General features: G+C 29.2%; 1 protein-coding gene across 1 annotated transcript in view; it reads left to right on the top strand.

The window, feature by feature from the left end:
* Positions 1-1,061: 1,061 nt before the first annotated feature.
* LOC111627105 (protein FAM172A-like) overlaps positions 1,062-13,416 on the top strand; it is a 45,038-nt gene continuing 32,683 nt past the window's right edge. The window contains exons 1-3 of the mRNA XM_023370662.1: positions 1,062-1,286; positions 11,868-11,934; positions 12,141-12,224. Coding sequence (XP_023226430.1) covers positions 1,266-1,286; positions 11,868-11,934; positions 12,141-12,224 — 172 coding nt within the window. The 5' untranslated portion in view covers positions 1,062-1,265. The remainder of the gene's footprint in view (positions 1,287-11,867; positions 11,935-12,140; positions 12,225-13,416) is intronic.

The following is a 13,416-nucleotide window of genomic DNA, read 5'->3' on the forward strand; positions in this document are numbered from 1 at the left end:
TTGACATGTCATATCTCTAGATTGTACCCCTCATTTAAGAAATTTAGTGAGTAACCGTATTGTTAATTTTACATATTGTAACTTTAAATTAAAGAAAAAAAAACTAAAAGAAAAAATGTATAATAAAGTTGTGATTGTTGCAAGGAACATTATTTATCTAATAATTTTTTAATACTATTAGTTTGTGATACATAATATATTATTTTTTCTGCCATAATAACTAACTTTTTTCTGTACCCCTAAACAACCTATCGCGTACCCCTAGGGGTACGCGTACCACAGGTTGGGAATCGCTGCACTAGGCGTTTTTAAACGCGCATTAAACCCGCGTTTAACGCACGTTTTAAAGAACCAAGAGTTCTACTAAAGCGCCCGAAAAACGCGCGTTTTAAGAAAAATCTATAAACGCGCGCTTGGACGCGTTTGAGTGTGTACGCCTATGTAGAACTCTTGGTTCTTTAAAACGCGCGTTTAAAAACGCCTAGTGTGTACGCAGCCTCAGGGAAGTTTGATGGATACGCATCCGACGTTAATGCCCAGCGATCTCATGGAATTTCAACTTTCTCTCCATTTATAACATGGGAGAAGGTTTTTAAAATAAATCTAATCGCAAAATGTACGTCACAAACGTAACATTTATTTGTTAGCATCTTGTCGTCTCGTGGAACGCATCGCATCCACTCCTCAATTTTATCGCTAGGAACACGAAATAAATGTCTCTTCTCGTTCGATGACTTATATCCTGCCTTGCATCCTGGCACAAAGCACGTTGGCATTTTTATGTAGCTAAAAAAACAATTATTATAGGTCAAAATCACTGACTTTAGTATATACTTAGCAAGAACAACGCTCTTCTGCTAACAGTGGCGCCAACTAGCGGCAAATACTGTCTCTAGCTAAGTTTGAACTATTAGTCGAAAAACCAGTTAATCTACAGACTCTGCTATCGGCAACCTGACATATTAACTGTACTTGAGAGCATAGCGCAAGGACCAGTGTATCTATACCAGTGTCGGAGTTAAAAAATTAAGAATAAATAAAATAATTTATGTCGAGGCAAAATTCCAGTCCATTCCGAAATTTAATACCATAATTATGTTTCTAAGAATTAAAATATAATAATTATATCAATTTATTTAATATTAAAAATTTTTTAAACATCTTTAATTATTTCAAGGTTAATATCAGTAGATGGCGGTATTTGTTTACTTTCGTTATCGAATCCACGAGTGTGCGAGTACAGAAAATAAATTTGTGTAACTTTTATGATTTTGACAAATGTGAAGGTAAATTTATCAGATTTCGTTTGTTTTTATTTGTAATATTTCTGTTAGTATTAACAATTTTAAACTGAGCAATGGTGAGTTATGAAGGAGGAAGGTCGGTAGATCAGGAAAACAAATTGATTCTCACAATGATCTCAATGCATGATTTATTTATTTGCCGGCAATTAATAATTTCTCACATCGCCCAATCATTTCAGAAATGTTTGCATTATTTTTTATACCTAATTCTGTGCAAGCTTATAAATGTCATAGGATGTATTCGTATACATATCTTGCAATTCACGTTAAGGAATTTCTAGTGACCAGTTCCACAACTATGGCAAACAATACTGTATGTCTTGTGGATCTTCTTTATATAACTAAATAATTGTATATTTAATGCATGTTTTCAAATTTTTTAATTTTTTTGCTAATCTAAATAAATAAATGTATTTAAACAAAATATATTTAACATGTTGTTAGTTCTTAGATAGTAATTCTTGAAATAACTTATTTAATAAAGTTTTAAAAAACTTGTAAAATAAATTAAAAAGTAATTATTATAAAATTTATTTCATACATTGGCTGCAATTAACTGTGTGGCATAGATTTGCACAAATGCCATAAAACTGGTATATGTATTGCTGTGTATGTTGCAAATAATAATTTTCAACATATATAGCAATACATTCAATACTGTAATACTTCATAATATGTCATAGATAATATTTCATAAATGCAATTTGAGTCCTATTGTATTTATATAATAAAGTTACAGCCCATTGAAGTTTAAGTTTCTTGTTTTTATGATAACACAGCTGAATTATTCCAATCCAATAAACATTGAACAAGTTGCGTGTCATCTATATTTTGTATGATAAATATTTTTGACAAAACTAAAGCAATTTTTATAATTATTTAACAAATATGGCTGTCATGTCATAATTTATAGTGCTCTCTTAATAATGTAATATATTCTTTTAAAAGAATTTATTTTGATGAGAGTCCCATTAAAAGATAGAATATGTATACGTAGTTATATAGAGCATTCAGCAAGTTATCAATGATGAATTGGATATTAACCCTCCTGCCACAAGGTGGCATATCAGGACACATATCACAAGGCAGTGTCATATGACACTTACCGTATTTTTCGCCGTATAAGACGCACTTTTTCTCTCCAAAATCGGGGGGGAAAAAGTGCCTGCGTCTTATACGGCAAATACAAAAGCCCACCATGGCCCTCCGCTGCCCCTCCACTTCTGCATACATACATAACCGCAGGAATACTCGGCCACTCCGTTCCCTTCCACCTCTTGGCGCCGTCTGATACCAGGAAGCTCCGCTCTGCCTCGCACTGGCTTTGTGTGGTCTTTGCCTCGTGCTGCGATTGGCTGGGCGAAGAGGCACGTGCCTTCGCTCTCTCCCGCGCTGGCTTTGTGCGGTCTTTGCCTCGTGCTGCGATTGGCTGGGCGAAGAGGCACGTGCCTTCGCTCTCTCCCGCGCTGGCTTTGTGCACTTTTTAGAGTCTCGTAAGCCAGCACGGGAGCGGGTGAAGGCACTCGTCTCTGCGCTCAGCTAATAGCAGTGATATATGTAGTATGGTATATCTGAATGAAATATATCATATTTCATACCACCCCATCAAGATGTCAAAGCAGAAGAGACTGTTTATGATAGTAAAGATAGCTCTTAGTATGTTACATGGTTGACATAAAATTTTTCTTAACTGCTGTTAACTTTATACAGTTGATATAAAATATTTTACTACAGAATTTGGTTCATAATCTTTTTTTTTCTGAATTTGCCTCCTTTAAAATTGGGTGCGTCTTATACGGCGAAAAATACGGTAGCTAAAAAAACTGTTTTTCCTTATATAAATTACGTTTATTTGGTTTAAATAATAAATATACGTGAAAAGAAAATATGTATATATACAAAATATACAAAATTGTGTTTAGTTAGGAACAAACTTTTTGTATTTATCATCTGTATCTGCAGCCTGTTGCCGTAACAATTCTTGACGAATTTCTTCGTGTGTAGTAAACTGTTGATATTCTGTCATAGTAACCTTCCAAACAACGGTAGATAATCAAGAAATAGCTCTTTAGGCTTTTCCTACCTGATGAAAAACGTTAACGTACATCACAAGAAGGTGCCGTATCCGACACTGGAGCAGAGTGGGCCTTGATTATACCTAAATTATAAAAAGAATTGAAGGTAAACGACTTATTTTTTCATGCCGCTGTCTTGAGAACTACTGCTCGATAGGGTAATTTATGGTCATGACCCCCCAACACTTGCTGTTTCTTGATTGCTGTTTCTTGTACAAATGAAAACAAACAAGATGTGTCGGATATGACACCACCTTGTGGGAGGAGGGTTAAATCACTGCATTGCATTTTAAGATGTTTTATATTATTGGGCTGCAATTTGGAAAAATTGTAGACATATGAATTCCCACTGTTGTCCATCTGTCCGTCTTTCCGTAATCATAAGAATAGTGTCAGATAGATGAAAATTAAGACCAGATATGGAAAGTCTAGGGGATGGGAGGCCCCAATTAACTACATATGAACTTCTGCTTTGGGCTGGAAGTCATGTTGTTTCAATTAAAAAATTTTTTCTTGAACAGAGTTAGATACATGAACATCATGACTTCATTGTTAACAGGAAAAGTATGATGTATAGGGGCAAGGCACTACTGAACTTAAATGCATTGTAATGAAAAATTGCAGCCTGATATTCTGACAATGTCACAATAAATAATTTCTCAAAAGGAATTAGAATATTTCAGTTATCAAAAAACAGAATACTGCCACTTAAAACTGGTTATATTTGAATTAATAACACTAAAACCTAAATTCCAGCTGTTTTTATAAAAAAAATGCAAATGTTTTCATGGTGTTTAAGATGGGCGAAAACTTTTGTATTTTTTATAAAAACCAGTTGGAATATAGGTTTTAGTGTTAGTAATTCAAAAAAAATAATTTTTATTTAAAGGCTATCTATGGAATGAATCAACTTGAGAGCAATGTCACGCATGATGTTGCTTCAGTTAATCCAATCAGCAAATTCCCTAGTGATGTCAACATAATTCATTTAATATATCAGGCAATATGTGAATTTTATTTTCTCTCACTGGAATGGCAGAATGACTTTTCTGTTAATTGTGTTAATTTTTTATAGCATGCATTAACTTTAAAGAATTATGCATTTAACAACAATTATAGTAAACTACTTTCTATTCTGATACCAGAATGTAAAGCTTCCATAACACTGTTTATAATGGCAGTGACATGTTTAACAAATGAGGAAGAAACCAGAAGTAACTTGTCACAAGTAAGTGATCAATGGGTGATGCTCATTGGTTAATACCCAAATTGATTCTTTTCATAGACAGACTTTAGTTTAAAATGCTCAATTTTATGTGGGATTCTCTATAATACAGAATATTAATTTAATATGATTTAATGTTATGTTTGTACTGATGATCTACAAAACTAGATATCAATAGCTTTAGTATCTCTATTATGAAATTCTTTTAAGAGAAGGAATTTAATTGTAAAAAAAAACAAAATTGTAAAAATTAACAATCTTGATAGGAAAAATAGTAAAACATCAAATTTATTTATAAAATTAATCAATAGTGTCAAAATCAAATATACAGTCTCAACTATTTCAAAAATATAAATATAAAATTAGAAATACAAACAAAATTTATTACATGTTCTGTTGAATTTGGTTTATGAGATCGACTGCAATATTAATTACCATATATGTCAGCATCTAAGTTGCCTTTTTGCAGCATGAAAAGGTCTCTCCAAAATGATTGACTTATATGATGGATATAAACTCTTTAGAACAAGAGTAAACAAGTAGAACAATACAGTAGAGCCTTGAAAACTCGGCACTCGATAACCCGGCACTCCGGATAATAACTCGGCCACACCCTGGTAGAGCAAAAATACCCTTAGATAATTAATTTTCATCATAGACAGCTTTATGCTTCATAAAGTATTTTTCTGAGGTCTGTCTTATCAGGTAAATTACTGTACACAGTGTATTCATTAATTTTCATTTTCATGTAGTAAAGACTCTATGCCTTCATAAAGTACATACTTTTCCTTTGTTTAAGGGTATTTGGGCAGTTTATTCTCTGTTGTATTCTCAAGCAAACAATATAAGCAACATACAAGTACAGTACAATATTTTCTGAGGAAACACGCATACTTATCCTTTTTTAACCCCATTCCCAATAACCCAGCATTTTCACAAACTCGGCCACCCTTCGGTCCACATTAGGCTGAGTTTTTGAGGCTTTACTGTACTCCTAAAAGTTAGCATGCCAATCAAAATTCAGTATAAATGAACACTGCAGTACATTCTGTTTCCAACAAATAATAACTGCACATTACTGATGGAAATGATATAGTTAGCAAAAGCTTATTTCAGTATTTTGTGATCATATATTGTATGTAGCAGTTTCATTCTGGTGTTATGTTGTGTAAATTATTTATATATTATTGGAGGTGATGAATTTTAGCTTGAATGTGTTTACTTGTAGATATGTTGTTCAATAGAGTTTTTACTAAGATAACTTATTAAAGACTTTTACAGCTGATTGCAGAAACAGAGTTTACATTAAATAACATTTAACAACCAAAAGACATCTAGATGTTGTCTGACTGAACCATGGTTTAAAATGCATTGCAAAGACAATGATTATCTATTTCTGAATGCCATCTAAATGAACCTCAACAAAACATTGGCTATTACTTTCTTTGACGTTACTCCTCTCTTTTAGGAGTTGATCAGCCAATTGGGTTATTTGTTTGTGACATAAGAAAAAACTCTGATAAGCTGATAAGCTATCTTCTGAAAGATTTTGGCAGCATAAAATCTTAAAGCTGTCAACAATTGTAGTTTGGTAGTTAATGACAATTCTTTTCTATTTTGATGTTTAATTTCATTGATATGATTTTAAATTTGAATAAGCAATTATTTATTGTGATACAATGCTGGACTGCAATTTTTAATCATATTTTAAATTTATTTAATTTAAAATATATGCTCTCCACTTCAAATTAGTAATGGCTTGCTCCTGTTCATCATACTTTTCATTTAACAATAGAGTTGTGCTAGTCATCTAACTGCTTTCAGGGGAAAGTTTTGAATTGAAATAACATGACTTCCAGTTTGCATTGGAAGTTCATATATAGTTAATCACGGTCTCCTGCCCTAAGGTTTCCATATCTGGTCTCTTCTTTCATCTATCTAACTCAGTTCTCGAGATTAAGGAAAGACAGACAGAAATAAAATGGCCATTTTTTAAAATTGAAACTTTCTGGCCTTGTAGTTCAACTTTTTCCCATGTGAATAGTGGTGTATGTTTGTAATTGGAAGAGCACATATGAATTTAAAAATGTAATCTCATTTATATTGTGAGTTCCACATGTTTAAGAATACTTTTCCTGACAGCATGAAAAAAAGGAAATTGAATAATTTTTGTTTACAAGTATAAGCAGGGACATAATACAGTTGAAGCAACTCAAAATACCAATAACATTTTTGGTAAAGGTTCTGTGAGTGAGCAGACCACCATTCGTTCAAAAAATTTCATTTCAGGAATACAAATCTTAAAAGTCAGAATTGAAGAACATCACCAGGAAATTGAGGAAAGATTGAATGTACTAGACATTATTCAACCATTTCTCGACATCTAAACATAACTTGACTTTCCATAACATCTAAACATGTTATGGAAAGTCAAGAAGCTTGATAATAGGGTACCACATGAACTCAGTGAGAGAGATAAGAAGCATCATTTAAAGGTCTGCAGTTCTATAATTATTTGTTTTACAAAAATGAAAGTATTCAAATGAAATTTTTCTCCATTCACCTTATTCTTTAGACTTTTTCCAACAGACTGTCACTTTTTTATACATTTGGACAGTTTTTTTGACAAGAAAAGTCTTCAAGGAAGGGGATGCAATAAAAAGTACAGTACCTTTAATAATTTTTTGGGTTCTCATTCTTATGATTTCTATCAAATTGGCATTAGTGCATTTCTATTGCATTGGTGCCAATTTGATGTTGGTGAAGACAATTTTTATTGAACATGTAAGTTTTAAATTAAATTTAATAAATGTTCAAAGTCAGAAGCAAAAATCAACTATTTCATTTCCAACAATCTAATATTAAAAGATTATAAAGTTAGTCCTGATGAAAATTATGTAGTCTTATTACATGCTTTTGCCATAGATTATTATATATCAAATCCATATTTTAGCTTTATCCTACTGTAAGTTTGGAGGTCGACTTATAAGGTAGATAGATCTAAACCAGAATTTTGAGTTGAAAACCTTGAGATTAACTTACTGTATATGCAAGTTTAATTTATACACTGACATATGGTAGTGTATCAATAAACTAGGTTTGTATTTCTAGCTCTAAAGGAAACTAATTACATGTTTTGTATTATTTAATTTTATAATTATTCTTAATGTAATAAAATCATTAAGTTTATTATTTTTTTGAAATTTTTAAAATATTATCTTTCTCATTATCTAAATCGAATAAGACATGATATCTTACAATGTTCTTCTTTTCGATAAAAAATAATTTAGCTTTTTTTTATTTTAAGCATATTCTGAAATGTATGTTATTGGAAATTATAATTAAATGTTCTCAGTTTGTCAGGGAATTTTATTTTATGTTTAATTAATTATTTGAAAGATAATATGATTTTTTATTGATAATTGTGAAATATTTATTAAAGGAAATGTAAAAAAATCTAAAGTAATTCTGAGATATGTTAACTGATTAAGACTTTTTAATTTTGTCATCATCATAGAATTTATGTTTCTACTGCAGAAAATGATTTTTTTGTTTTTATATATTTAATATTGTTGTTGTAATTAATTTAAGAATAATACTTAAAATAATTATCATTATTATTAATATTAGTAATAGTTAATTAATTAATTAATTATTTAGCTGAATGCTTTGAATAAATTCCTTATATGAGATAAAATCAATTAAACATTATTGCTTTAAAACAAAATTTACTAATATATAATTGAATATTTATGGCATTTAAAATATATTTTCAACTTAAAATTAACAAGATATTAACAAAATAGTTGACAGATTGATATAACAAGCACAGTACACTTTGAATTCTAATTGAAACAAAGTTACTCTGAATTTTTCTTTTATAAAATAATAAATAAAATTCCTAGACTGTAAATTTTTTTAACATACAGGGTGTCTTGGTTAAATGTTTCAGGACTTCTAAGAGAGGTAGGGTGCATCCTGACGACTCGGAATCGTATAGCAATGCAGGGTCGGAAATGCTTTCTTGAAGCAGTGATGTACACAGAAACAGCTAACCTCTGGTGCAGGCTTGCAAAGAAATTATGGCTGGGAATACACCTCATCGGATATCGTTCTGCGTACAAGTGCTGTGCAGCTGGCCCACTACAATCTGCAGGCCCATACACCAAATGCATATTGGCTAACTCTGCATCCTTGTGTGAAATGATGAACACTCAGAACTTTTGCGCAACACCATCTACCACGTGAGGAAAGCATTTCCAACCCCACATTGCTATATGATTCTGAGTCGTTGGGATGCACCCCTCTTAGAAGTTTTGAAACGTTTAACTGAGACACCCTGTATATTCAAAGTTAAATGGATATTCTATTATGTAATTTTTTCAAAATTTAAATCAAAAATGAATTAAATAATAAAACAATTGAATTGGTTGTAATTATACACACTTAAATATATTTTGCAGCAACTCAGAACTAATAGTTAAAATTTAAAGCAAAAATATTTAAATTAGTAAAACACTTCTTTTTAAATTTACAGTGCTTGTATTTTTTTATATTGTCAATGATGTTTAATTAATTAGTCATTTAACTTGAAGGACAAATATATTTACTTTTTTTTTCATGTTTAAGCATCTCTAACTTAAAAAACCTCTTTGATAAGATTATATCTAAAGTTGCAAGTTAATGTTGCTTTTATATTAATTTTTTCATAATTAAGTAGTTAAGAAAATGACAATAATTTTATCTATGTAAAGTTTACAAAAACTTAAAATTAAGTAGTTATCCTTGATAAATTCCTTGCAGATTTTGTTTTTAAATTTTAATGATGTTTTTAAAGAAAACTTCATTGGTAAATAGATATATATAAAGATATTACACTTTTTTCATAGAGTTTTAATAATTCTATAAGAAAAGGTATAATACATTGTTAACTCATGAGTAAATAATAATATTGATAAACTATGTAAAGAAATCAGTTCTGGTAAAGTTTCTTATATAAATGATTTTATCTGTATGCAATGAAAATAAAAATAAAATTATATATTTGTTTAAATTTTAGAATAGGAATAAAATATGATTAATTTTAAAATGTTTCTAGTTTAATTTTCGTGCTGTGAGACCATCAACCAAAAAAGATTTTTTGGATTAAAGTGACTATACAGTAGACCCCCCTATAACGCTTAGATACGTTCCACACTAATCGAATTTTACGTTATAGGAACGATTAAATACATGATCCAATCGCAGCCCGATAGGTGGGAACTTTACGGACTAAGGCTGTTCGAAAGGTTTCCTNCTTTCCTTAATCTTGAGAATGGTGTTAGTGTCAATAGCTTATTAGTTTATTTATTAAAACACCATGTATTAATATATTTGTATATAAAGTTCTGAAATACATAAAAGCTTACATAAGTCCACACAAAATTATCACATACATTTTATTTTATAGTTACTATTCTTAAGTTTTTCTGTTTGGATCATTATCATTTTATGTTGTGATTTAATCAAGTGTGATAAAAATGTTTAGTTATTTAGTAAAGCAATTTTTATTCTTTTTCTTTGGGAATTTTTTCTAACTGTAAACATTTATAGATAATTTTGATTAATTTTGTTGAATTAACTGAATTTTGTAGTAAAGGTAATTTTTTGTTTAATAATTTAAATAAATTCTAGATAATTTTTAATATTTAAAATTAGATTTAATAATTGATTTAAATTATAAAAATTTATAAAAAATGAATTATCTTGTAAAGGTTTTTTTTTTTCCTGGTGAACTCAAGTTACCAGTTGGATTTTCTCCAAAACTGCAGTTGCATTTTCTCCAAAACTGCAGTTGCATTAATGCAAATATTATCTGCACTGCACAATTTTTCATTTTTCAGTAAAACAAAGTAGGCCTATTAATATTTAAGGTTACAAACTGATATTCCAGAATATCAAAAGACCAGGAAGACTATATAAAAATATTGTTTTTGCATATATAACCCATGATGCCTCATAGAAAATTGCTAGAATGAAAAATAAAATCTTTATGAAACTTTATATAAACTGTACCCTCTTTTAAATTTTCTTGTAAACACAGATAACCCATGAGTTATATGCATGAAAATGCTAATTTTGTTAATACTGTAACATTTTTTCAATATTTTAACTATTTTCAGTCATAATAACATAGTTAACAGTCTAATAGTAACTATGCTATTTTATTAAATTTGAATAATGTTTTAATTTTTTTTAAATTTGCTTTAGAAAACTGTATTTGTCTGGATAGTGACAAATTCTTATTAAAAATTAAATATTATTATTTTATAAAAATGTAACAAAGATTACTGTTAAAGTGATATAAATATTATTTTATGAATAATGTTTATATCATTCTTTAGGCTTTCATGGAATAAAAATGGAGTTACATTTATTAGTCTACATATGCAAGGGAAAATGGTTTTTTTTATTTTCAATATGAAATAGATACATTGTATATAGAACATAAGTTTTATATAGAACTTATAAAACCATTTTATAAGTTTTATTGTTGTGTCCCCTAAGGCGTTTTTAGACCGTTTTTCCCTCTAAACAGTCTAAAAATGCCTTAGGGGACACACCATCAACTCTGGGCAGATGTAGGTCTAAACTTAAAACAGAAATGTAAAAAACCTAAAGAGGGATGCAAGTTACACGAAAAAATTGCACCCGAAATGCATAGTAAATAAATAAATAAAGAATACAAAGATAAGCTTTTGTCTCTGATTAAATGCGGTCCAGGAAAAAAAAAACTGGTTATTTCTGTAGAATTAATCCATGAAATTTCATGAATTTTTGAGGAAATATTTTTTTGAAAAATTGATTTTTAAAAGGAATATAAAGAAAACCACACCATTGATATATACATATCTATTACTTATAGCACAAAATTTTTTAGTTTAACAAACTTTTTTTTGCTGCTGCACAAGGTTGCTTGATTTAAAATCTCAAATTTTTTGCAAAAAATGTCAAAAATTTCAAATAGATTATGCTGATATCACTTTAGCTGAACAACAAAAATTAAAACATGTTTTGAAGAATTTTCATTGATTAGCTATAGCAGTGAAGTGATATACATTTAAGATCCAACACATTGGCTCCATTTGTATTCTGAGAAATAATACAATACAGTAATAAATTTTTAAAATTTATATAAACATTTATTTATATAGATTTTAATATAAAATTATTCTATTTTATTATGTTTTTGAGAAAAATTTAACTTAAATTTTTGATTTTTAGATAATAGCATTGTTAATTTTTCAAAATTTAATGATGAGTTCTTCCAATGAAAATATTTTATCAAATAGTGAGTAATAGTCTTTTTGTATTTCTGTAGGTGTTTAAATTAAATAATTAAATAGCAAACTAATCATTCTAATTAAACATCATTATATAAATTAAATAAATATTTAGTTTCTATTATTTTTATTTGTAAAGATTTGAGTAATTTTAAAGAGTTGTGTTTAAATACTTGGAAGTTTAACTAACTTTTTTTTTTGTTTTAATCCTTAGAATACTGTGAAAAAGAAGACATGAATTGCTTTATTAATGAATTTCCTAAAACAATCAAAGAATTTGGTTATTATTTTAATGAATGTAAGTATTATATATATATATTATAATTACTTTAAAATTTTTGGATAGATGTAATTCATTTACACACACACACACACATCAAAGAATAATTTATCTGATTTTATACCTTTCTTCATAAAACTAAAAATAATTGTTAATAAAAATAAAATTTTATATTTTCCTACATTATTTGAAATCTATTCTGTTGCAGTATATGTTACATTATTTAATATTTATGCTAAATTATATAAAAAATATTTTTAAAGAAATTTAATCTGTAAAAACTATTGAATTAAAAAATTTTATCTATAATATTTTAATGTTTTTATAATGATTAAAAGTAATCATGGACTTGGACTTTCTATAAGAATAGTGTTACACAATAAAAATCCAGTAAACTCTCAATTTAACAGACTAATTGAGGGAGAGGGATGTCTGTTATTGCCCAAAGTCAGTTAAATCAAATGTGTTTTAAAAACATATATTAACTAGCAAACCCCGCCATGCGTTGTTGTGGCTCAAAATGTATGTATTATAAATTTATAACACTTCCCCCATGGGGGGAAATTTTTCGAAAAATTTCTTCTTAGTGTACATTCTGTTGATGTACCCTTTTAAAACGCAATCAAAAATGCAAAAACCCACATCTAAAATAGTATAATAGAAGCCAAGTTCTTCACGGTAAGCCTTAATCCTGTCTCTCTCCCCTGCGGGGGGAATATCGAAAAATTTGCTGTTAGTGTACATTCTGTTGATGTACCCTATTAAAACGCAATCAAAAATGCAAAAACCCGCATCTAAAATAGTATAAATAGAAGCAGAGTTCTTTACTGTAAGCCTTAATCCTAACCATCTCCCTTCAGTGGGATTGAATTTCGACATGTATATTATATAAAGACACGTGCGCATTCGAATGCAGCGTTGTGTCAAAATTTCAAAGGAATTGGTAGGAACAAACGAACATTACATTTTTATTTATATAAATAGAAGGTGATCCGCTTTAGTTCATTTTCACAGAAAAGCAAACTTAGGGCGTTGTACTCGTAGTGCCATCTGTTGGACATAAAAGCCTTAACCTAGATTATATCTTTTAATTTATATGAATGTTTAACGGAATAATATACAGCTTATGTCCACCCTGAAGTTTCATTCTAAATATTGGTGAAAGAATTTTTGAAATCGGATGAGTAGTTTCGGAGATTACCTGCTGCAT

This window comes from Centruroides sculpturatus, unplaced genomic scaffold (assembly GCF_000671375.1).
Source record: "Centruroides sculpturatus isolate CEXI.00-Female unplaced genomic scaffold, Cexi_2.0 scaffold334, whole genome shotgun sequence".
In the NCBI taxonomy this organism is placed as follows: Eukaryota; Metazoa; Arthropoda; class Arachnida; order Scorpiones; family Buthidae; genus Centruroides; species Centruroides sculpturatus.